General features: G+C 39.8%; 1 protein-coding gene across 1 annotated transcript in view; it reads right to left on the minus strand.

Annotated features, from left to right (window-relative positions):
* LOC122562338 overlaps positions 1 to 27,861 on the minus strand; it is a 410,892-nt gene that overhangs the window by 180,735 nt on the left and 202,296 nt on the right. Inside the window, exons 6-7 of the mRNA XM_043715214.1 lie at positions 15,455 to 15,632; positions 13,530 to 13,980 (exon numbers count right to left, since the gene is read on the minus strand). Coding sequence (XP_043571149.1) covers positions 13,530 to 13,980; positions 15,455 to 15,632 — 629 coding nt within the window. The remainder of the gene's footprint in view (positions 1 to 13,529; positions 13,981 to 15,454; positions 15,633 to 27,861) is intronic.

Genomic DNA, 27,861 nt, shown 5'->3' on the forward strand with positions numbered 1-27,861 from the left:
CAATTTTTGATGATCTTCCTCAATGTCCACAATACCGTCTATTTTAGTGTCACCTGCAAACTTATTAATCATTGTACATTCTCATCCAAATCATTAAACTGGATAATAAATAGCAATGGGCCCAGCACCAACTCCTGAGGCACTTCGCTTGTCACAGGCCTCTGGTCCAACAAGCAACTTCCACTTTCTGCTTCCTACTATCAAGCCAATTGCGTATCCAACTTGCTAGCTCTCGCTGGATTCCATGCGATCTAACATTCCAGAGCAGCGTGCCACGTGAAACATAATCAAAGACCTTACTGAAATTCATTTAGATTCCATCCATCACCCTGCCCTCATCAACCTTCCTGGTCACTTCAAAAGAACTCTAACAAATTCAGGAGGCATGATCTCCAAATCACAAAGCCATGCTGACTACTCATATTCAAACCCTGTCTTTCCAAATGCATATATATCTTATCCCTCAGAATCATCTCAAGTAACTTGCCTACCACAGATGTTGAGCTTACTAATCTACTGTTTCCAGATTTTTCTTTGCAGTCCTTCTTGAATAAGGGCACAACTTTCACCACCCTCCAAACTTCAGGGAGCTCAACTGTGGCTAACGATAATGCAAAACATCAGCCAGGTCCACCGCAATTTCTTTTCTAGCCTCTTGCAGTGTTCTTGGATATATCTGGTCAGGGACGGAGATTTATCTTTCATACATTCTAATATGTCCAACAACTTGTCCAATGTGATGTCCCCAAGATATGACCACTAACTCCCCAAGTCTTCATGTCTTTCTCTGTGGTAAACACGGAGAAATATTCACGGAGGGTCACGTCTTATCTCCTGCGGTCCCACACTTAGATGCCCATTCATTCAGCCCCAACAAGTCTACACCCGACTCTCCAAAGTGCATCCCGTCCAGACTCACCCCCCTTCTCTATCCCTGTAACCATGCATTTCCCATGGCTAATCTACCTAGCTTGCATATCCCTAGACAACATGGGTAATTTAGCATGGCCAATCCACCTAACCTGCACATCTTTGGACTGTGGGAGGAAACCCACGCAGAGCACAAGGAGAACATGCAAACTCCACACAGACAATTGCCCAAGGCTGGAATTGAACCCGGGTTCCTGGCGCTGTGAAGCACTGAGCCACCGTGTTGCCCACAATGTTGTAAGGAAAATTACAGTAATCATAGTATTCTTTATGAAGCAATTACATTAGTATTACCAATTCATATTTATTAATATATAGATATGCTTTGACAGAGCCTTCCAAGATTTTTGTTTCTATTTTACAAAAATCCAAACTGTGCAGGTGTTCCAAATGTTCAGCATTTTCTTGCATATTTTCTAACATATTGAAAGCAACAGATGGGAATCGTCTTCTGTACTGTGCCAAGCAATCTCAAGTCAAATAACTAGCAGGAACTAGTTACCTACGGAGGGAAAGCTGGTAACTCAATTGCTGCAGCAAAGTTTCATTCATTGCCTTTTAAGGAAAATTCCCAAATCACTGTTATTACCCTAAAAGGTCAAAACAAGAAAGCCTCTGTTAATAGTACTATTTCGGATAGGTTAAAAGGCAATACTGCATAATGTTTCTTCTGTGCACATATGATTTTCTGACAACAGTGACACTATCTTCTTTAACCCAAAATTGAAAATATCTATCTCCCATTATGAAAATAAAGCTTGTATTTGTTTCATTAAATGAATAATCGACTCTTCTACTGGCCTCCCAGTCTCAATTTTAAACTTTTCAGTCTTGATTTAATCATCTGAACCATGTGATAAACTTCAAGGCAATTAAAACAAACAATTTTTAAGAATAGAACAGAAGAATTGCTTTGGACATTAATGGATGAGTAAAAACAGAAAGGAATAGCTACAATACGGTGAAGTGCCAAGGTAGATCCACATAATTGTCTAAAAACTGAGTATAGAAAGGTTAAAAAAAATGTTGAGTTGTGAGTAGCTAATGCAGCTGCTAACTCATGACTCATTGTCCATTTTCTTATACATAAGATATGTAAACAAATTCTCTACTTCCTTTGTCTTAGTTCATAAACAATGACTGGCATTCTGCCAAGAATAAAATAACTAGGTTGGATCGAAGGGTCTGTTTCCATGCTGTACATCTCTATGACTCTATTTGACAAATATGGTGATAAAGGCAATTAGATACAACATTTTCAAGATAGAATTTCCAACATGCATCTTACGTGGGAGGTGCAAAATTACAGTAAAGTAATTTGCACATTCTGACATTTAGAGACACATAGATGTACAGCATGGAAACAGAGCCTTCGGTCCAACTTATGCATGCAGACCAGGTATCCCAACCAAATCTAGTCCCACTTGCCAGCACCCAGCCCAAATTCCTCCAAACCCTTCCTAAACATACACCCATCCAGATGCCTTTTAAATGCTGCAATTGTACTAGCCTCCATCACTTCCTCTGGCAGCTCATTCCATATACGTACCACCCTCTGCGTGAAAAGGTTGCCCCTTAGGTCTCTTTTATATCTTTCCCCTCTCACCCTAAACCTATGCCCTCTAGCTCTGGACTCACCCGCCCCAGGGAAGAGACCTTGTCTATTTATCTTCTCAATGTCCCTAATGATTTTGTAATTCTCTATAAAGGTCACCCCCTAGCCTCCGACGCTCCAGGGAAAGCAGCCCCAGCCTATTCAGCCTCTCCCTATAGCTTAAATCCGACAACCCTGGCAACATCCTTGTAAATCTTTTCTGAATCCTTTCAAGTTTCACAACGTGCTTCTGATAGAAAGACCAGAATAGTATGCAATATTCCAAAAGTGGCCTAACCAATGTCCTGTACAGCCACAACTTGTCCTCCCAACTCCTGTACTCAATACGCTGACCAATAAAGGAAAGCATACCAATACCTTCTTCACTATCCTATCTACCTGCGACTCCACTTTCAAGGAGCTATGAACCTGGTCTCTTTGTTCAGCAGCACGAGCTAGGACCTTACCATTAAATGCATTTGAACAAATGCATTTCCACAATCTAACTTGGTACAGCTACAGGGTAACAGAAGAACTAGTGTACATTCCCAGTGGCATACTGCATTTAATCAGGATTTAAGGATACAACTTTTCTTTCATTAAATAATAATATTTTTATCTCATCACCAATTAGATTTTACTTAAATTTTTGAAAAGATTAAAATTGGTACTTTTCTACTATTCATTCCCAGATGTGAAGCAGCAACAGTTAGGTTGCTACCTTTTGCATTGTTATTAACATAATTCCAAAGTGAAAAATGAACAAATAACTTTTTATTTACAATGCTTATAAGGTGATTGCTCTGAACATAAAAGGACTCCGTTAGTACATTTTATAATGGGAAATTTTGAACCCAAGAAAGGAAAATCAATGGTCCTGCATCATTTTTTTCCACTACTTCCTACAATTGATAATTCAGTGTCAAAGTACATTAGTTGGTCATTCCTAGCTTTCCGTCATTTTTAAGATCAATGTCTACTTAAGGTCATGGGTTTCCGCCATAGGTCTTCATGTGGCTGAGCAATGTGATTTTTCAGCTGATGCAGGTTTCCCAACAGCTAGTGAGATGCAGAGAGATCAGTGAGTGAATAAAGACCAACGTCCATCCTGATGAAGGGCTTATGCCCGAAACATCGATTCTCCTGCTCCTCGGTTGCTGCCTGACCTACTGTGCTATTCCAGCACCACACTTGACAACATCCATCCAGTTTGTCTCTGGATCCTGGTAACTCAAATCTCAAATAACTTTGTCCTTCCCAAATCATGTGCCAGTGCATTTCAGTGCATATCACCAACACACTATGCCACCAAAATGGCAAGTTCAAGGCTTCTTGGAAGGCATCTATGATTAAAGCACTGGCACATGATTGACTATGTCATCATTTTATCCTGAGACCAAAAGGATGTCCTCATTACCAAAGCAATGATCAGTGGAGCAGAGTGCTGGACAAACTGCCAGCTCATCTGCTCTTCAATGTCTAGCAAATGCCACAAGCAAAGCTAAAGGCGAAGAAACAGCTCAAAAAAGCTCAACGTTCAGTGGCTTCAAGAGACAAGCAGATTAGCAAATGTCCAACAATGTCTTCAAAGTCTTAATGGAGTGGAAGAAATCTGGAAAGAGTTGAAATCAGTCATCATCTCATGTTGTGAAGGAATCATCAGATGTAAGATCAGAAAACACAATGACTGGTGCAACAAGAGTGACATCATCACTGAAGACCTCATCAACAAGAGGAAAGTTCTCCATGCCTGGCAAATCATCATAGGCGGGGCAAAGAAGAGAACTCAAATAGCAAAGGCAGAATTACAAGAACAGGGAACTCAAGAATCAATGGTAGACTGAGGCAACTAAAGAGCTTCTTGCTAACAAGCTCAACACCCTGGGTTATCTTCAGTACCAAGCCAACAAATTGCCTTCAAATTGGTGCATAGCAAGGATGGAACATCTGATGAAGAGAACACTTCACAGAACTGTTGAACCAAACATTGATAAGAATGCATTTGAGGAAATCTCACGAACTCTCCAAAGACTATCTTGGACTCTCATCTAACCTGGAAGACATTGAAGCCACCATTAGATAACTTAAGAAGGTGGAAGCCACCATTAAGCATGAGGAATGGAAAAGCTGCAGGAGTAGACGGGATTCTGGGAAGATTTTCAAACTTGGAGGAGCAGAGCTTGCCCATCATAGTCATCAACTATTCCTGAAAATCTGAGATAAAGACAAAATCATTGTTGATCTCAGGGATGCTATCACTGCCACAGTCTCCCAGAAAGGAGACAGTGAATTGTGGTAGCTACAAAGGAATCTCCCGACTCCGTTGCCAGGAAGATCATTGCCCAAGGCCTCGGGAGGCACCATCTCCCAGACTCTAGAAAATCCTTCCTAAATGTCAGTATGACCTCTGACCAAATTATGTAACTACCAACACAATTTACAGTTTGACAACTTCAACAGAAATAGCAGGAACGCCACCAACCACTTACCATGGCCTTCATCTATTTGACAGAGACTGCTGACTCAGTCCATCAGGAAATGCTATGGAAGACCCTGTCAAAAGCAAGCTGTTCAGGTCATCAACATCCTCCATCTCCTCCAAAATAGAATGTCAGCCATGGTGCTCACAGATGGTAATATCACAGAATTCTTTGGAGATCAAGCAGAATTGTGTCATCACAGGCACCCTCTTCTCCATCACTTTCCTTGCCACTATTCTCTACCTTGTCAAGAATGAGCTTTCCAGTGGTCGACAGGATGGATAAAAAACCTCTTTAGCCTTACTGGCTTGAAATCAAAGAAAAAGGTGACACCTCGCTTATGGATGACAATGTAATCTTTGCTCTCTCAGAAGAGAATATTCAAGCCTCACTTAAAACAGAAGTATACCAAAGAATTAGCCTCAGCCTCAACGTCAAGACGACTCAAATCCTTTTCCAATCAGTCAGTGGTCCCTAAGTTCCAGTCCGTCAGTGGTCCCTAAGTTCCAGTCCATCCCTTTCTTAAGGCCAACTCAAAATTCTCAACGTGAAACAGTCCCCTTACCTGAGAAGGTCTCTTTCATCCAAGGCTGATATCAATGTGGAGATTCAATGTTGCATCCAATCTGCAATGCCTCCTGCAGACTCTCAGGTGACAGTCTTCCAATAATCGTGACATCAGTGCTGATACTAAGATTCTTGTGCATAAGACAGTCATTGTACCAATTCTCTAATATGTTTCCAAAATATGGATGCCATTTCAAGACACATGAGAAGTACCCTCAATGCTGTTTAAGATGGATGCCCCACATCAGCTGGAAGGACATGCTTACTAACGTCAGTGTCCTGAAAGCAGCTAATAGCACCAGCATGAAAACCATAACCATTCAAAACCAACTCTGCTGGTCTTGCCATGTTCTTAAGATGTCAGAGTTCCAACTGCCAAAACAAATTTTCTTTGCCCAACTCAACTAAGGCACTCAAACAAGAGGGTGGCATAGGAAACATCTGAAAGATTCCCTGAAGGCTTCACTCAAGAAATGCAACACAGATGTCAACACATGGGAAACCTTCATTCAGATGAATTAGATTGAGGAAATTCTCATATGAAAGGACACAATTCTAGAGAAAACCCGCAGACAAGATATATACAAAAGGAACCAGAGAAAGATATGCCTACAACGTCCACCCCTGGAAATACTTGTCAAATGTGTGGTTGTAGATTCAGCTCATCAGCCACAAGGAGCTACATAGCCCATGACCAGTGACATGGAATTGCCTTGGTGGACAACCATACTTGATAGTGAATGATTGCTGACAATGACAATGACACCAGATGCATCTGGAGGCCCCAACAGTCAAAAGATTTTCCATATTGACATACTGTGCAGCTACCAGATCACTATTCCATAATAGTTTGCCAGCTGTATGGTGTTCTTCAGTATTGCTTTAGTTTATGCACAGTTTAGCTATATAGGGATGAATGCATCTGAATCACCTTTTAAAAACTAGAAGCAGCATGAATATGGAGGAATTATTTTCCCCCTCCTTCATTTCAGGCAAAGTGTATCTACCCTAACTAGCTAAGTGAGCACAAACTAGGTTAGGACATGTGACTGATTCACTACTTTTGCCGTATGACTCCTCAGGAGAGTTGATGTCATGTTTTTGATTGCCCTTCTGCAAGTAAATATTGAGTGCCTTAGGATTCAACTTCTGTGGATCCAAGTAAGCACCATCAGAGGGAAATGCTGAACACACGCATACCTTTTATAGATAGGCACATCCAAGTATTTCAAATGAAGCTGAACATGTGTTTCACTTTATTCGCTCAACTTTCAGAATTGACACTGTTTAAGAAAACGAAATGTTACACCAGACTTGTGCAATATTCTTAATACTGCTCTTACCACCTGTTCCAGTAGCAGTACTGCAAATGTATTAAATGGCTCCAAAACAAACATGCTGAAAGTCTACATTTGAACTCGAACCAGCATGGCATTTTTTGCAATATATACAATATAAAAATTCAAGTCCACTATTACATTTCACTGAATTCCAGGGGCAGCATTATAAAGTTTGCAATAATGAAATGAAAAAAAAAAATCAGATTAAAAAACTGTTCATTCTTCTGTTGCCATTTGGATTAACTGTAAGGGCTGACCATTTCAAAATTATTTCAACATACGTACAATGAGGTATCCAAATTCTCAGGAGAATAACTAGATGCGATTAAACCATTTTAGAGCAGTATAACACCTGGTACAGCAGAACAGCATTGCTGCCACAACACAAAGTCTGAACAACAATATGATGTTCAATAAAGAGAGAAAACAACATATTGTATTATATTTTTCACAGTACAATTTGTATGCTTAATGGTTTAGTAATTTTTATTATGAAGGAGTCTAATTATAGGAAAATTTCAACATTCCAGAACAAGTCTTTCCAACATACCAATAGACAACTTGTTTGACATGTTACTTAATTAAAAACAGGGTTTAAAATGTTGCAATAAAGGGAATCCTTCAATAAACAGGTTTCCTGTTACTGGAAAGGATCCAGAAAGGGGAGGTGGCGACAGTGATAATTTCACTGGACTAGTAATCCAAAATCCCAGGCCAAAGTTTTGAGGACATGAGTTCAAATTCCACCATGGTAGATGGTGAAATTTGAATTCATTAAAATTTGGTATGGAGAGCTGATCTAATGATTACTGTCTAAGCATTGTCAATATTTGTTAATTTAAGGATGAAACTCTGCTGTTAATAGGTGGTCTGGCCTGCACACAACTCCAGACCCACTGCAAAGGTGGTCCTCTGAGTAATTAGGGATGGGCAATAAAACAATGGCTTCAACAGGGATGCCCACATCTCATCAATGAATTAAAAAATAAGAAGTCTGACTCGGATTCCCCCAAATAGGCACCGTGGGCGGCACAGTGACACAATGGTTAGCCAGAGACCGGGGTTCAATTCCCGCCTCAGGCAACTGTCTGTCTGGAGTTTACACATTTTCCCCGTGACAGCGTGGGTTTCCTCTCTCAGTCCCAAAAAAACGTGCAGGCTAGGTGAATTGGCCATGCTAAATTGCCCGTACTGTTAGGTGAAGGGGTAAATGTAGGGGAATGGGTCTGGGTGGGTTGCTCTTCGGAGGGTCGGTGTGGACTTGTTGGGCCAAAGGGCCTGTTTCCACACTAAGTAATCTAATCTAATCTAAAAAGTGGGCTTCATATGCTGAAGTTCCTGTTATCCTCATTCTGAATTAAAATGGATTACCAACATTTAAGGGTAAAAGGTTACCAACATTTAAGGGCAAAAGTAGAATGCTAGCCTCATGATAACAAAAACGTCAAACCTCTTAACTGTTGCTTTAGAGAAATTTTCATACAGTCCATTCACCTGTTTTCCTGATAGTCCTAGATTAACTAGCTAATCATAAAGCTCAATTACAGTCTCCGTGATCTATTTATATATACTCAGCAGATTCCTATTAAGTTCTAGACACGTGACAGCCCTTGCTGCTGAAAGTCTGTACTGTCAATGTCTTATACAATTTTCACTTTTATGAATCAAGTCTTCTTCAGATCTTGGTTCCAGTTGATCTTGGAAGTGTTGCTAAGAAAATGGGTAAATGACCTGCTCCTAGACTGCCAAGGGCCCACATACCCAATTACCAAGATGCAATTAATCTTCACTTGTGCGTACTGTCACTTGAGTCTCGATTCAGCAATTTCCCAGTCTGCTCAAACCAAAATTAAACATCGATTGGATTTAAGTCAATACTTAGCTCAAACTAATAGTATTAAATGTTAACACTAACACTTAATATCACAATGCTAAGTCAACATGTCTGTTTATAATAAAGGAACAAGCAAATAAAAAAAAAAGATGAAGTTCACAGAGAAAAAGTTTTCCAGGCAGAGGGTGATGCATGTTTGGAATGAACTGCCAGAGGAAGTGGTCAAGATGGATACAACTGCAACATCTAAAAAGGCACCTGGATGGGCTTATGAATAGGAAGGGTTTAAGAGGGATATGGGCCAAGTGCTGGCCAATGGTACTAGATTAGGTTGGCATGGATGAGTTGGACCGAACGGTCTGTTTCTGTGCTGTACATCAGTGACTCTAAAAGGATCCAAGATTAAAAACCAAAACAATACTTGGGTTTGATAAATTTGCACAGTTAGAATTAGTTGCCTCAAAAATTCAATGCATAAATACACCACTTGCTATATTATTTCGACAAGTGGAGTCAATCTGGAGTCACATGTAGGCCAGATCTGGTAAGGATGGCAATTTCCTTCCCTTAAGGACATGAGTGAACCAGGTAGATTATTTCAACAGTAAACAACGGATTCATGGTCATCATTAGATTGTTAATTCCAGATTTTTTTAAAAAACTGATTTCAACATCTCGTCATGGTGAGACTTGAACCCAGGTCCCAGGAACATTATCTAGGTGTCTGGGTCCAGCAATTATACCACTAGGCCATCATCTCCCCCATTACAAAAGTAGTAAAATACTAACAACAATAGCTTGTATTTGTACAGCATTTCTTTACAGAAAAAAATCCCAAACCATTTCATAGAAGTGTAAAATATAAACTGACACTGAGGTAAGGATGATGACATTCAAAGGAATTATTAAAAGCTTGAGGGTCAAAGTGGAATGTGTTAAGATGATCTTGAAATAGAGAATGAGGTCAAGATATAGAAACGTTGAAGAGTCCAGAGCTTAGTCAGCTAATGGCATGGGAGTCGGAGTCGGAGTCAGAGCATGGAAACAGATTCTTTGGTCAATCTACGCTAACCACTTTCCCAAGCGAATCTAATCCCGCTTGCCTGAGTTTGGCCCATATCCCTTCAAACCTTTCCTATTCACGTACTTATCCAAATATCTTTTAAATATTGTAACTGTACCTGCATCCATCACTTTCTCTGGATGTTCATTCCACACACGAACCACCGTGTGAAAACGTTGCCCCTCGTGTCTTTTAAGCCGAGAGAAGAAAAATGTCCTCTAGTTTTGAATTACCCCTACCTAGAAAAAACATTCTTGCTATTCACCTTATCTATGCCCCTCATGATCTTATAAAAACTTTAATGTCACCCCTCAACCTCCTACACTCCAGTGAAAAAGAGTCCCAGCTTATTTTTATAATTGTGATGTGGAGGTGCCAGTGTTGGATTGTTGTGGACAAGGTCAGAAGTCAGATGACACCAGTTTATAATCTAAGAGGTTTATTTGAAATCACAAGCTTTAGGAGTGTTCATCACGTGATTGCAATTCAAACCCTCCATTACCGATAACACCCTGGTAAATCATTTCTGAATCTTCTCCAATTTAAAAATATCCTTCTTACAGCAGAGAAACCAGAACTGTGCACAATGCTCCAGAACAGGCCTCACCAATATCCTGTATGACCTTAACATGACACATCCCAATTCCTACACTCAATGGTATGAGCAATTGATTCAAGCATGCTAAATGTCTTAACTGCCCTAATCTGTATGTGATGCGAACTTCAAAGAATTATGTACCTGAACCCTAGATTTCCCGTACTACAACAGTACTCAGGGTCCTACAATTAATTGTATTAAGTTCTGCCCTGGTTTTACCAAAATGTAATCCCTTGCACTTATCGAAATTAAACTCTGTCACCCCTCGGCCCAAGACCAACTGATCAAGATCCCTTTGTAATCCTAGATAACCTTCTTCACTGTCCACTCTACCGCTACTTTCGTGGTCACCCTCAAACATTCTAACCATGTTTCCAAACTCTCCTCCAAATCATTTATATACATGAAAAAAGAACGTGGACCCAGTACTGGAGTCAAGTGTGTGGTGGAAGTCACAGATGGAGGAATGCAGTATTCTCAGAGGGATGGAATGCTAGAGGTCACATTGATGGTAGAACGAGGCAATGAATTGTGAGCATGGTGGGTTTGAGAAACACGAATGAACGCAGGCATTAATGAACTGGAAGCAACATGGTTTAAAGGAAGGTTAGCAGAGGTCGATATGGGAAGTTTACGGAGAATGGAAGGCATTTTAAAAACAGCGTAAAATTGTGGAGATGACAAAGACATGGATGAGAATTTGATGACAGAGAGGATAACTGTGATGGAACCCATTACTTTTTGCATCCGGTAGTACTGTGTAAAGCAGCAATGTGAAAACTGTAACATCCAGAGAACAGATAGTTAGTTCTAAAGGATTTCAACATTTGACTGGTTCAAAGTTTTACTTAAATCAATGTTACATTTGAACATGTTAGAATATGTTGCAAGGTTTTCAAAAAGTGACTCAGATGAGCTCAGTGTCACAGAAGAACACATCAGGGTTACAGTTAGTCATTCCTCCCCATCACAAAATCATAGATTTGTCTATTCACGTAGGTTACCAGTCATTCAAAAATCCACAAAAAAAAACTCATTTTCACTTAAGCAGCAATCTCGCTCTTCTCCTCTGACCTGTTTTTGGTACAGAGCTCTTCCCCTTGATCCTCTATAAGCAAGGGCATTAGTGCTTGGGAGGATGGACAGGTTAAGGACATCTCTGGATGGAGGTAGAGGAGGAGGGTGCATCATCAGGGTGGTGGGGTATGGGTGGAAGACAGGCATGTCTGCACCATCTTCCCCTTCCAAACCCAGTATCCACCCATAACTTCCCCCAGCCCTGGATATAGAACTTTATCGACAAGTTACAATACACCACAACATTTTATTATATTAAATTTAACTATCATTCCAGATGTTTCGCTGTTTATTTTAACCCATAAAATAACCTTGGGGTCTAAGATCCTAACCCTATTTTTACCATACGTTATTAAGCTCGCACTTACAAATTCATCACTTGTGGGTGGTTTCAGGAAATTAATGCTCGCAGAAACAGAGCAATGATTAATTAGGGGAGAGAAATCGTCAGGCAGGTTCCATGCAGAAAATAGCATTTTGGCTATGCTGCTGAGAAAATGATTTTGGACCACTGCCTCCCTGGCACTGTGATGCAGCTATGCTTACTACTGAGCCACCCTGCCATCTTTACAGTGTAGGAGAGAGACAAAAAGGAGGTCATTCAAAATTTGGTTGTAACAATGTGTCAAATAAATGGCCTTTATGATGGAGAGGATATGAGAAGCTTTGCTTCAGACCAAAAGTAAAAGAAAGGAAAAGAAGAGAGTGCAGCAATCCCTCGGTACTGCGTCGAACCATCAATCAGGATTATCATCTCAGATCTTGAGTTCAACGCAATCCCACACACTTAATTCAAAAGTGAGCATGTGGAGTGTGCCAATGAGTCAAGTTTGAAAACAGGATACTGAGCTAGTAAAGATTTGGTGTAAACACAATGAATTTTATATCAGGGCCAAAATCAAATGGCATTAGTCTTCCTGCATAATAAAAAGATCAGGATGGAAGCATTAACAGTCTTCAGACTATTCATCCCTGCACAGCTGCCAATGGGTACTAAAATCAGTCCTCGCCTCTACAACTGGGAAAAAGCAGGAGATGCTGAAAAATGAGTGAATACCATGCCCAAAATTACTTAGGATCCTCACTTTCAATTTCAGTTCCATAATATTTTAGTAGTATTTACATGTGCAGGTGATACCAAGGGATACAAGATTTGGTGCTGGAAAATTGAATTAGTGCTGGTATTTCTCTGTTGCTGATGCATTCGGTCGGAAGACCTTTTCTGTGCTGTAGATCTCCATGACTCTACCATGATCCCTATGGAGGTTTAAGTGTGAAAGCTACGAGGAAAGAACAGTCTTTGCACTTGCGTCCATTTGAACAAATGTTAGAAATTGTCAGAGGTTAACTTTTTGCTTTCAAAGTGGAGAGGGGGCAGTAACATTTTAAACTTTGAAGCATGATAACCTAGCAATATGATTGTTGCTAGCACATGGAATCCCTTTTTGTGATTTTCAGGAGTACCAATGAAATGCTGCTAGGAACTGCATCATCTATGTGTCCTTTCTCAGCAGTATATGTATGCTTAATTACAGAAGAATGAACACGAAGAAACTTCATAAAAATCTTAATGGGGAAGGAAGAGAGTGGGATAAACTAAATTTACAAATACTTGACTTTCAAAAAAATTTGATAAACTAAAAGGTGACAAAATAAAAAGAAACAAAACAAGGATCACAGTAATAATTTTTGAATTCAGTTTGGTTTAGCAACAAAACAGCATGGTTACTTTGACAAATATTTGCAAGAAATAAAAATACTACACATGTATTCTACTGCTTGCAATCAAAATGTTTATCATATGTCAGCATCCAAAAAATATGGAATAGAACACTTTAAAAAGTATTTTTAAAAAGATAATCTGTTGAACATTGGATATGAAAATATTTATCTGATCAATCATTTTGTCAACATCTTGACAAATCACATCAATCCAAAATACAGCCAAACAGAAAAATAAATCACATCTACATCTCACTTAGCCTGTAGTTAGTTCTGTACAAAATCAAAGGAATTAGCACGCTACAAATTAAGAATCATCATTACCTTCCATCTTGCCCAATCACTTGGTCTGTTTCACCTCTCTCTGGACTTCTTATTCGTGTCCGTTTTCCCACTTTTCTCATGTCAACTTCATAAAATTCTCTATTGGCTCGTGAATGGTCAGCTCTGCTGGCCATAGCTTCAGCATGGTGACTATCTGTGCTTGTTACTGTACTTCCACTTGCTTCAGAATCCAAAGAGCTCATTGATCCACTGATATGTGATCCATTGGATAACAGACTACTGACCGATGGAAAAGGATCACTGTACACTGGTGATGGACAACGGGGAATGCCACCAGGTTCCATACCGTGCTTGCTCGAAGAACTACTGGCAGGCGAAAGGACGCGTATTTCTTGCCTCTGCTGATCAAGAGGTAGCACCCTTCCTCTATCCACCTCATCTCCATTAACAGAACTATGATCAGACACAACATCAAGGGGATGGACATCACCTATTTGAAAACGAAAAGTTAAAATACATACTACCCTTAAAACAAATGACATGTGTAAATAAGTAACCCATCTATTGAAAATCTGGAACTCTTACAACCTAAAGATTCACCTAATCTAATCTGCTCTGAATCTAATCCCTCTTGCAAACAGCAAGGTTTACTGCAATATTCGTGCAGCAGTTGATGTACCCATTTCAAAATGTAACATCTAAAATTTCAAATTACAAGAAACATTGGATACCTTAGACATTTTGTGTTTTAGATATTGTACTGAAAAATTACATAGGGTAATAGTAGGGTTGGGTGCTCAAATTTTATAAGCAACTATTCCAAAACAGAACATATAAACATTAGAGCACCAACCCCAGAGAACATTCCCTACATACAGGTACGCAATCGTTTATCCGAAACACTCGGGACCAGCTGGTATTAGTCTAACATATTACATGCAAAAAAGGGCAATAACCATGATTTGAGCATGTGCAATCTTTCCTTGATTGAGAACTTGTATGTGCATCGACACACTGTCTCTCTGATACTCTGGTATGTGGAAATACCACTCCATTAATAAACAGCTGCTACAAGGAAAAATATTTAATTATTAAACATTGACCAATCTAGATTTTTTGAATTATTGCAATCAAGTATGTAAAAGAACTGTACAGCTGGTTTGTTTCAGTGACCAGTTAAAATTTTTCAATTAAATAGTTTTCTGCAAAATGTCAAAAGGATAGAGGAGTAATGAAGCCTTGTGGATACAGCAGGCCAACATAAACTTTTAAGCTGGTTGCATGGAATTGTATCAAGACTTAACTGCAATTAATTTGTAACAGGCTCAGTTGACCAAAGGCCTTTTGGGCTACCTTAAAGCAAATTGAAAAGTAAAAAAGATGAATAATTGCAATTATAACTGGAGGATGTGGACAAACTACAGTGTAACCTCGATTATCTGAGCATCAATTATCCAAATTATCCAAACAAGATCTCAAGATCCTGTAAAAACTGTATTAGGCAACTCAGCATTCAGGTGATCAGTTAAACAGCATTATGGTGTGCATAGCCAGATAACCAAGGCATGTTCGGATAACTGGCACACAAATTATCGCTTGTTTACGATCAGATCGATTACCCGAACAATCAGTTATCCGAACAAAATACTCCCTAACCACCTCGTTTGGATTATCGAGGTTGTACTGTATACAAAATTCTGGACAGAAAGCAAATATGGGATTTAAAAATCCCAAGTCCTTTGAGCACAAACAACATTCAAGTCAATGGAAGTTATAGCAATAAGTTCAGATTTTAAAAATAATTTAGTTTAAGTATAAAAATGTCAACCCTAATAATTTCATGAAGTACCATGAAGTATTAAATAACAATTTAATAAAACAAATGTAAACAAAATGAAATTGAACTGTACAGTTTAAATTTGTAGCACTGAGGAGTTACCCGAAAAGACATGCACTTTACTTACCCTCTCTCAAGGAAAACAGTCCTCCGTGAGAACCACCATCAGGGACAGGCCAATTTTGAGTTGTCTCCACATCTCTACCATGAAACTCCTCCTGCCACAGGCTGGACCGTGAATCTGGAATCTTCTCTGGATCAGGGATCCCTGAACCTGTCACTGCTACTTTAGCTGGCCCAGGCTCCTGATGTCACAAAAAGAGGGTGGGGGAAAACATTAGGAGGAATACATCCTGGTCACATAGTCTACTGATTCTTGGTTATTCTGTTTTACTCTATTTTACTCTATTTTTAGATCTAGCAACCAAATGCTTTGTGGAACAAGCAGGCTTTGATCCTGTAAAAAATGTCAATTATGAGAATAAATCAAAGCAAATCCAGAATCTATCCATCTCTTTATCTTCCAGGTTTCAAGAAAGGCCTTTCAAGAGAGAAAACATTGAATATTACAAAGCTATTTATGCACAACTTGAGGGGCCCAGGTTAGATTCCAGCCTTGGGTGACTGCGTGGAATTTGCACATTCTCCCAGAGTCTGCGTGGGTTGCCTCCAGGTGTTCCAGATATGCAGGTTGGATAGATAGGCCATGCTAAACTCCTCAGTGTCCAGGGATGTGTAGGTTAGGTGGATTAGTAATCGGAAATGCAGGGTTACCGGGTAGGGGGAAGGGATCAGTGTGGACACAATGGGCCAAATGGCCTGTTCCATCCACAATGTAGTAATTCTATGAAAGTAATTAACTTCAAACAATTCCATCCTCTTCACAGCCTCAAACAGATCATCAGATTAACTAACCAGATTGATATTTGCATCAGGTTGTTTCTGTGGGCAGAATTTCCAAGTCTGCAGAAATCAGGAAAAAAAGCCTGCTTCTACTTCTCTCCTCCAACCATTTGCCCTCCATATTTTCAATGCTTCCTGATTTTGGTATTTCATCTATCAAGATGATAGATAATTGAAATTATCTATTTAAATAAGCAGCACTGCCTTTACCAGGAACTTAGGTTCCAGGAACATCATAAAACTGAGACTCTCTCAGTTCCATGAAGGGAGGAAGATTTGGGTGACAGCAAACCTCATACATTCTAGTCATATCACTGTCTGTCCTTCATAGTCCCATTGAGACACATCCACTGGTCTTCCCAATTCAATGGAAAATGTACAAAGTTTTTGCCAACTGGAAAGTAAAGAGACTCACCATAATCTGATACTATGATTCTTGGTCCAAACATTTTTTGAAATATCCCCAATAAAACTTTTCTTCTGGGTTTCATTTTTTGGAGAGAATAGTTTTTAAAATACACAAACCTCAAGCATTTTTTGCAAATGGGCATCTTGTTTTTCCAATACAGAATATGTCTGATTTCTTTTGTGCATACTGAAGATCACTTTTCAGCAGAGACTTCTTAAATGACTACGATTATAAACTGTTGAGGCGCAAAGTAAAATTCTCCTTCCAGTAAATTAAAGTAATGCTTTGACATCAATTTCTAGGTTATTCCATGAATGGAATGAATCAGACTGCAATTTAGATTAGATTAGATTAGATTAGATTACTTACAGTATGGAAACAGGCCCTTCGGCCCAACAAGTCCACACCGCCCCGCCAAAGCGTAACCCACCCATACCCCTACATTTACCCCTTACCTAACACTATGGACAATTTAGCATGGCCAATTCACCTGACCTGCACATCTTTGGACTGTGGGAGGAAACCGGAGCACCCGGAGGAAACCCACGCACACACGGGGAGAACGTGCAAACTCCACACAGTCAGTGGCCTGAGGCGGGAATTGAACCCGGGTCTCTGGCGCTGTGAGGCAGCAGTGCTAACCACTGTGCCACCGTGCCGCCCACATTTATATGGAAGTGAAATGGGTCTATGTTTGCAGGTCTATGTCTGGCAGATGCCATTTAGTTTCCTGCACATGGCTGTCGCTGAGCAACCATATGTCAAAGCTCGATTCTAAATTGAAGTCTACAAATTAAGGAAGGAACCTTGGGAATTAATTCATGAGCTGCTGAAGATGCAGGACAAAACTCAAGAGGCTGTTGCAAGGGCACAGAATATTAGTATATATAGTGAACACAATCTAGCATAACAGTTCTAGAGAATAGTTTCAACTTCCAAAAATGGTAATTTGGTTTAGGACAGACAAAAATGTTTAAAATCTGAAACAGGAATCAAAATTTCCTGAAACCCACCAACTTCCAATTTAATAGAGGCAGGTCAATGGCCGGTTACTAATTTGTCATTGAGAGATAAAGCTGTTGAAAGCCTTTTTAAAGCATGTGCTATACTTTCATTTTAACATGATTTCACTTTTCAAAGCATTTTATCTTCGGACATCTGACAAGTAAAAACTTGAGAAGAATTAAATGCATCAGATACGTAACTTCACAGCACTCTTTCTGGGCCAAGTGTCGCTGGAGAGTTTTCTGAGTGCAACAAGCTAACTTGCATACCATTAATACTCCTACAAACTCTCTCCAAAAAGCATCCCACCACAGACTTCTTCATCTTCAACTCAACACCACACTCTTTCCAAATCTGTCCTGATCTCTAAACCACATCTCCTGAACCCTCTTCCATCACCCTCAAACATCTCAACCAGTCTACACACACACCATTCACTAGCCCTTCATTGCTGCCTCAAGATAAGCCATAAAGCTGCAATCATTTTTGGATGTTTCCCCTTTCAATAACCAGTCTGACCCCAGACTCAGTTTAAAATTGTTAGTTATCACGACAGGGTCTTTTTAAAAAAAAACAGACTCACTGGCGATTTAATTCAAGGGTCTGAAATACTGACAGCATGTGTGGACAACTTACTTGAATTGATTGTGTTAGGAAAAAATGAGAAATCATGTATACTAAGCCAATCAAGCATTAAAAGTAGGCTAGATGCTAGGAGGCTTTACTTTCACAGAGAATTGCTGAAAATTGGCAGAGTGCGCAAACTCACTGCAACAGGTCAAAATTGAGCTCGTCAGGTTCTTTCACTGGCATTAATAAAAAAGGTAAGTGGAAAGATGTGCGACTGCCTAATGTTTACTGTGATCACCTGAAGTAGTTTAATTGGCAGCAAGTGTCATGGAAATCTTACTGGTGACGCCAATGAACAAGCCTAAGATTTTAAAAACTGTAGGATCACATATCACATTGTTATTTGACAGATAGAGAGAAATGAGTGGAAATGAAGTGTGAGTTAAAGAAAACAACGCTAGTGACGGAGGATGTGAGCTACATTATTGCTAAAAATCATGCAACACCAGGTTATAGTCCAACAGGTTTAATTGGAAGCACTGCTCCTCCACGACCACCTGATAAAGAAGCATCACTCCAAAAGCCAATGCTTCCAAGTAAACCTGTTGGACTATAACCTGGTGTTGTGTGATTTTTAAACTTTGTACACCCCAGTTGAATACCAGCATCTCCAAATCATGACTACGTTATTGCTGTTTGGGACAGGCTTGATAAACCTGCCAGTCTTCACTCGTTATTTATTTTCTTACACACTGAAAGGACGGTGCATGCTGTAAATCAGCAACGAAAACTGAAATTGCTAGAAAAGCTCAGAAAGCCTGGCAGCATCTGTGGAGAAAAAAAATTGTTAACGTTTTGGATTGAGTGACCCTGTCAGTTCTGAGAAAGTTGTCACTGCACTGTGGTCCTCAGCTATTTTGAAACAAAATAAAACTCAAAAGTTCAGTGGCTTAATAATTATTGGGAATTACAGAATGTTTCTCTTTGCCCGAAACATCAAAGTTAGCTTGCAAGGTTGCTTGGAATGACAGATCAGTAGTGTTATGCAAGTTTAATTATAAGATAATATTACTGAATTAAATCATGTAATTTCCTCTGCAAAATTCATCATCTTACAAGCCATTAAAATTAATGAACATAATAATCAACAATACTGTGAATAAAACAAGCTTATTTTAAAATGAGAGAATCCAGTCATCATTGTTATTTTCAAATTAGTATAATAACATTATGTTCATGTATTAATGTACAGAAGGGTATAATATCAATTTTGTTTTACCTTACAAAATATTCAGGCTTTTTAGAATAATTTAAAACACAAAGAATAAGATTAGAAAATAAGGCGAGCATGACAAAGTTAAATGTTTTTGCTTTTGTTGGAAAGCATACAGTGCTTCAAAGAGACTAATGAACCATTTCACCTCTGATTCACCCACTTAAACTACTTTGATGATTAGACATATGACTGAGGAGCCAGGTTCACTCCCCATCTAATTAAATTTGCAGCTTGGTGGGAAGTGAGCAGAATATTGGGACAAGTTATATTTCCCTGATTACTGTTTCTTGGATGTCCAGTGTTGGAACTATTCTGCTGCATATTGATAGCCACCACAGCTAACACTATGCATTATTTGATTAAGAGATATTTGCTCAGAGGCATTGCCAAAAGGCACACACAATCGTACACCAAAGAATCAGCATCATCTGGAGCAGAAGCAGGGAACAGAAAACAAATAAAAGAACGAACTTTTGCTAGCATCTGAATGAAGCGGGCAATGGTGACAATGTTGGGAAAATGCAGCGAGAATGAAAACTAGATTTTGATCATCAAGAAAAAGTCCAAACTTCCTTTTAAAGATTTCAACAGCTTGATGAAAATCTCACTAAAGGAAGTGTCCTATTTACATTTATTAATATCTCATTACCAGCTCATTTGTCCTCATTTATGTGCCATTGTTATTCTCCCAGGTACTGGTGAGACTAAATGGTATCAACTCCTGCCATGAAAATCAGGATGGTTAACTACCGATGGCAACACGCTGGGATTTTCTATGTGCCTCCAAATCCAGCGAATGCCTATATTCCAAAGAAATCAGCACTGTCAAGGCACTAGGCTCACCATATCATGGCACATCTCAAACTAACTTGTAGTATAGCTCAGCACTTCAAAACTTGATGGCACTTTACACAGCAAAACTGCCGAAAGGATATTTGGTTCATCTAGACAGTCCACCTACCTCATGCATCACAACTGGGTGCATTTTAGGACTATTACCTTGCTTTTTCAGGGCTCACTCACTTTGTGCTTGCTTACACACTCAGTACCTCAACCTCACCTCACCTGTTTGTTCACTGCCACTTCATTCAGAACACAGAAGCTTATAGTACTTTTGTTTCACCTTGTCTTTTAGCACAGAGAAACCCAAGCAGCTTATCTTGTTTGGCAGCAGTGAACAGATAAGGGGGCGGACATGATGTAGCATCACTCCTATTACATCAATGTCATATCTACAGCATGTGGGTAATTTATTTTGGGTGGGGGTGGGGTGGGAAGAGGTGCAATCATCCTTTCACATTTAAAATCTCCTCGTATACTGCAACATTTAAATATATGCAGCACAAACCATAAGATTTTGTGTCAGATGTCTTCACAGAAGATTCCACAGCTGTCCTTGTCAGAAGTCTCTATGTCCTACTGTGACAAGGCCTATGGTCTGCTGTGACTGCTATAAAGTTACATTACGAAAAAAGGTTTTTTGTTTCTGATATTTGCCACAGCTTCATTGCAACTGCCTTGAATGGAGCCAGCCATAGCAGGTGTTATCATTGCTGTGGGCAATGAAACTGAGTTGGCATAAGACGTCAGCAAGCTAAGAACCAGCAGTAATTTTCTGCTGCTGCCAAATAATCTCCACGTGGAGGGGTTGCAGTAGAAGCTCCCCTCAGTGTGCAGAGGTGTTTGAGAAGACCAAGAGGTACTGTCTCTAGATGAACCAAACTAAATGCCACTGGTAAATGAGGAAGATCATGGACACAGTAACAGAATTGTGCCACCTACTGCAGCAAGACTCGTGCTCTCAAAGGGCGAATGGCCATCCTATACCAGTGGTTGTTAAAGTTGAGAGCTGCTCTTTTGACTGGCTGCTTCCAAGGGTCCACTGGGGAATCTGTGTGGAATCTTGCGACAAATCAGGCAAGGCTTGTGGTGGCTACCTGATTGACTATTTCACGTTCAGTCAGTGATCAGGGAACAACAGAGTGTTACTATGAGTCAGGCAAGCAGAGAGATCTAGAGGTACCACTGAATAAGTCTCAGTCCTTGACAGGCTCTTGCTGTGTGTGGGGCTGTGGGGAGGATGAGCAAAATGGACCATAGAGCTGTGGTACAGGGAACCATTGAAGAGGGCTGAGAAATGAGAAACTTAGTTGTAATTGAGGGAATAGGAACCATTCTTATGGCCTAGATCGAGAGTCCCGAAGTCCTGTGTTGCCTGCCTGGTAGCCGGGTTCAGGATCTTTCATCTGGGCTGCAGAGGAACACGGAGTGGGAGGGTAAAAGATCCAGTTGTTGTAGTCCATGTACGTACCAATGATACAGATGGGAAAAAAAGGATCTGCTGAGGCAATGTGAGCAGATAAGGGCTAAACTAGAAAGCAGAACTAAAAAAGGTAATAATTTCCAGATTATTACCTGAGCATGAGCAACTTAACCCAGAGTCAACAAGATTAAAGAGGTAAATGTGTGCCTCAAAGACTGATATGGGAGAAACAGGTTTGAATTTGTCACAAGTACTGGCAAATTGTATAGCTGGGATTGGGAGTGGCTGAGTTCAATGCATGGAAAACTGTGGAAAAAGTTGAAAGGGAGGGGTCAGCAGAGGTTAAAGTTGCCAGAACAAGTAGCAGGACAAACAGGATAGAAATGGCCAGAAATCTAACCTGAGGCACAGCAGATAATGGGACAATTATGAGGAGGGGGGTAGTCAACACAGGACTGAGGGACTTGTACTTAAATGCATACAGTATACAAAACAAGATAAATAAGTTTGTAGTGTAGACCGAAATTGATAGCTATGACATTGTGGTATCAGAACTGGCTGCAAGGGGATCACTGTTACAAACTAAATATCCAAGAATACATGTTCTATCGCAAGGACAGGCAGATAAGCAGGGCACAGGGTTGCTTTGTTTGTAAGAAATTGAATTAAATGGATAGCAAGGAATATTGCCGCAGAAGGGTAGAATCGATATGGTTAGAGTTGAGGAACTGCAAAAGGGGAGAAAAAAACCTAGATAGGAATTGTGTACAGGCCTATCAGTAGTAAGGATGTGGGGAAGAAAATAAATTAGAAGACAGAAAAAGCATAATCACGGTATTACTTCAACATGCAGGTGGACTGGGGAAAATAAGGTTGGTAGCAGATCTCAGGAAAAGCAAATCCTGGAACAACTACAAGATTTTTTTTTTGAGGGGAGCTTGCAGTGGAGCCCACGAGGGAACAGGCAATTCTGGATTTGGCAATATGTAATGAGGCAGACTTGATTAGGGAGCTTAATTTGAGGGAACCCCGAGGGGACAGTGACCATAATAGAATAGAATTCACCCAGTAGTTTGAAGGGGAGAAGCTTGAATCAGATATCACACTATTACCATTGAGTAATAGTAACTACAAAGGTATGAAGTGGAGTTGGCTGGATGGGAAGATGGTGAGTAGCAACGGCAGGAGTTTGTGGGGATAATTCAGGAGGCACAGCAGATATTCATCCCAAGGAAGAGCCATACTGAGGTGGGGGAACAAGGCAACCATGGCTGACAATGGAGGTCTGGGACAGCATAAAAGAAAAATTTTTATATATATAATGTGGTAAGAATTAATGGGAAGTTTAAGGTGTCTAAAAGATAGGAGACACAAGAATGAGCCTATACAAGACTGCTAGAAAGAGACTGGATAAGTAGTAAGGGGAATAAAGAAATAGCAGAATAAAAAATGAGCAGATACTTTGCAGTTTCTTACCCTAATGTACAAATGAACCAAAAGGACTTTTTCACGACAACTGACAACAGATTCCTGATCATCATTAGATGCTTCGTTCTAGGTTTTTTATTGAATTCAAATTTCACCACCAGCTGTGGCGAGATTTGAACCTGCGTCCCCAGAACACTACCTGGGTCTATGGATTAACAGTCCAGTAGTAATAACATTGGACTATTACTGCACCTAAGTATTGAGCCAGAGATGCTACACCCTATGAAAGCCAATAATGTGTTTTAGGTAATAACATCAATTTACCTGAAGCATGCCTTACATCACTATCACAAAACAACACAATATAGATTACAAGGGCTCTTATGGCACAGTGGCAGTATCCCAACCTCTGGGCCAGAAGGTCCAGGATCCAGTCCTGCTCCAGAGGCACACAATAACATCGCTGCATGTTTGATTAGAAAATGTCTCGAAGCAGATTACAAAACTTAAAACAATCTTACATTTTATGCATTTGGAAGATAAACGAATATCTGATTATGATACTGAGTGTCTGTAATCTGGCAGGAAACTAGTTAAAAATACAAAATTACCACTTTCAATTTATATACAATGGAAATTTTCTGGCATGTTATTGCCTTACAACCTAAATTCAAAACTGAGATAGCAGTGATGTCACTGCACCTTGATTCAGCTTCTTATAATTAATTTGTGAAGAAACAGAACTGAAGTCAATCACCGTTCAATATTAGATTTACTGGAAGCAAGACATTACAAACATATTGCACCAAAATCTTCTACGTCTTACAATGCTGGTGGCTCAAAAAATCTCAATTTTGAGAGCAGGAATACTGCGGAGAGTCAAAATGAATTCTTGACAGCAGAGTGTCAACTTGGTTTGGTCGCAAGAGAAGTGCAAGAAAACCAAGACTCTTTAAAGTATAGGTCAAACCAAGGTTTAAAACAAAAACAAAAACTGCCAAGAGTTTTGGTGTAATATTATATATTACGTGTAGGTTTTAAGTAGCACCTGCTTTAATTCTTGAATAGAAGTTTTGATTGCGAAGACAAAATCTTGTCACTAAGTGAAATAACATGTAGAGTCTGTATTTCTTTTCAAAGGTTATTTACTACCATTGAGATCATAATAAATTGAGGGCTATTTGTGGGATTTCAAACCCAGTCTCAAGTGAGACTTTTCTGGAGTGCCTTACAACAATTCAAAAAGTTTAATTTAAAAGCAATAGCAAAAACAGAATGCAAAGATAGTTAAAAGCAAAAAAGCATGAGTTTGAGATTCAACATTTGAAACAATTGGAAAAGAATAATCCAGCTAAGTTTCCAGTTGCATCCACAAGGATGTATGTACAAAGGAAACAACTTGGAAGTAAAAGATCAGAAAAGAAGTGGAAATCACATAATATTGAAATATTGTTCAACAGAGGAAGATAGTGAGCTTTTAAAGAGAAAATGTAGAAGGAACTATTACAACTTGGTATGTTTAGATTTAAGAATGCTCATCCCATGCCAAAATTCAGTGAGGATTGAGAATGAAAGAGCACCTGTTTAAAGTAATTGGCAAAAGCAGCAGTTGAAATGTGAGAAACATTTTCATGCAATAAGTGGTTAGGTTCTGGAATATATATTGTCTGATAATGTAGTTAAGGCAGGTCAAACAAGGCCTTCAAGGAGGAATTGGATTATTATCCATAGAGGAATATTGTACAGAGTCAAAGAGCAATCATAGAAGCAGACCTATTAGCCCAACTGGTCCATGGTTTCCTAAACTAAGCTACACCCATTTGCCTGTGTTTGGCCCATATCCATGTAACTGTCCAAACGTCTTAAAATTTTATAACTGTAGCTGCATCTACCACTTCCTCTGGTAGTTCATTCTGCAATAGCACTTACCATGTGAAAACACTGTCCAGTTTAAATCTTTCTCCTCTCATCTTAAACCAATGCCCTCTGGTTTTGGACTTACCCCAACCCTGAGAAAAGACCTTTCCTAGTTATCTTATCTACATCCTTCACGAAGCTGAACATGAGTGTTATGAAACGGAGATTGACCTCTCTCTGATAACTAAAACCAAAACACCCAGAGAAGCTTGCCTCACCTCAATCTGTTAAAAATAGGTGGTATAACATACCTCTCACCCCCCAAATCTGACATAAAGGAGTGGTTAAATGAAAGGAAATCTTTTTACTCACTCTATGATCAAGTAACAATTTGTTTATCTAACTCCAACAGTGAGCAAATTAACAGAACTAACAAAATGTATCATGGTAGCCCACAAATCCACCGACACACTAAAAATGGCAGCGAATGAACCTGAAAGACCCTATACAGACAACAAACAAACTAATGTCATTTACAAAATATTATGCAAAGACTGTAACAAACACTACATTGGACACAGACAGAAAACTTGCCACCAGGATACATGAACATCAACTAGCCACAAAACGACATTACCCTCTCTCACTAATATCTTTATGTACAGACGAGGAAGAACACAACTTTGACTGGGACAACACACCCATTCTAGGACAAGCCAAACAGAGACATGCAAAAGAATTCCTAGAACTATGGCATTCCAACTGGAACTCTCCCAACAAACACATTGACTTGGACCAGATTTACCACCCCGAGAAGAACAGGAAATGCCATCACCAACTCAAAGAATCCCAGACATTAAAAATACAAAGCAGGAATCATCAGTATTGCATCGTCCAGAGGCTTACTGATGATGCTACGTAGTATGGTGACAAAACGTCTGAAAATGAATCTTTCAGCTCAGCAAGCAAACCTACATTCAGAATAGGCAAGTTGTACCTCAACTGCTTAACTTGCCGGTGAGATCTATCTGGAGTACTATGAGCAGTTTTGATCTCCTGATTTAAAAGGTAGATATTTCATTGGAAGCAGTACAGAAAAGGTTCACTCAGATGATCCCTAGTACAGAGGGCCTGTCTTGTGAGCAAAGGCTAAACAGGTTGGGACTCATTGGGATTTAGAAGAATGAGAGGTTCTCTCATTGAAACATAGAGCAGAGTCTCAGAATTAAGGGGTGAAAGTGAAGTCTGCAGATGCTGGAGATCAGAGCTGAAAATGTGTTGCTGGAAAAGCGCAGCAGGTCAGGCAGCATCTAGGGAACAGGAGAATCGACGTTTCGGGCATAAGATTCCTGAAGAAAGGCTTATGCCCGAAACGTCGATTCTCCTGTTCCCTGGATGCTGCCTGACCTGCTGCGCTTTTCCAGCAACACATTTTCAGCTCAGAATTAAGGGGTGCCAATTTAAGACCAAGATGAGGAAGAATTTGTCCTGACAGTCGAGGGTCTTTGAAACTTCTTGCCACAGAACTGTGGGGACAGAGTCCTTATATATATTTAAGGCTGCGATAGATAGACATCAGGAGGTGAAACCAATGGTTATGGGGAAAGGGCAGGAAAGTGGACATGAGGATTGTTAAATCAGCCATGATTCTAGTGAGTGGCGGAGTAGGCTCAAGGGGCTGAATGGCCTATTCCTGTCTTATTTGTTATGGTCTTGTTCAGTAATGCAGTTAAAATGGTTAAAATGTGATTAGTCATGATCTTCATGCTGGGTCAGGGTCAAAGGGCTGACTGGCCCAGCCTTCTTCATACGTTCATATTCCTGCAATACACCCAGGCACTGTAATGTACTTGATAGTTGGCTCCAGCTGATAGCTATGATAAAACTCTCAAACACACATGATATAGAACTTCTGTTTGCAAAGCTACACAAGTTGAAGGACATTTCGGTTGAAACTTTATTGCTGGAACAGCACAGCAGGTCAGGCAGCATCCAGGGAACAGGAGATTCGACGTTTCGGGCACAGGCCCTTCTTCAGGAATCCTGAAGAAGGGCCTGTGCCCGAAACGTCGAATCTCCTGTTCCCTGGATGCTGCCTGACCTGCTGTGCTGTTCCAGCAATAAAGTTTCAACTTTGATCTCCAGCATCTGCAGACCTCACTTTCTCCTTGAAGGACATTTCAGCAAGTTGTGCAGAAACATAGAAATTAACTCCAGTCATTCACTAATAGAAAAGGATTGTATTTGTCGTGATGACACTTTCACCACAAAGGTTCTAGGAAGTAAACTTCTCAGCTTTTGAAAATTCTGTTTAGACTCAATGGCCAAAGTGTTTAACACCTCAGTTTTTGTGATAAAACATGAAGAGCGCGGGTTAATTTCTGTTCATGTTCACTTTGAGATTAGATGAAAATACAACTGCCTCAAGTTATTTACAGAAATTGCATCTTGTCAGAAGACTAAGAGATGGTGGAACCGTACGTAGGACAGCATATACAGAAGTCAAACTTACAACTGCAGAAACCCACAGTGTAATATAAAGATTTCAGCCAAATGTAAAAACTGATGCTTATACAGTCAGGAGGTACTGTCAAGGGTATATTTGTTATTTTTGAGTTCTGTACAAAAGTGGGAAAGGGATACTGCTTTAAAAGAAAGAAACCACAAAAGAAGAAGTGTTGCAGATTTAAAATGATTTATTGGAATTCTGCCAGCTATAGTATATCTACACCATTGCTTTATTCAAAATTGAGGTGAGAAACACTGTGGATTAGTACCATGACAATCTGGATTAGTAGTCTCGTGATAACACCACTAGGCCAT

This window comes from Chiloscyllium plagiosum, chromosome 24 (genome assembly GCF_004010195.1).
Source record: "Chiloscyllium plagiosum isolate BGI_BamShark_2017 chromosome 24, ASM401019v2, whole genome shotgun sequence".
Classification (NCBI taxonomy): Eukaryota; Metazoa; Chordata; class Chondrichthyes; order Orectolobiformes; family Hemiscylliidae; genus Chiloscyllium; species Chiloscyllium plagiosum.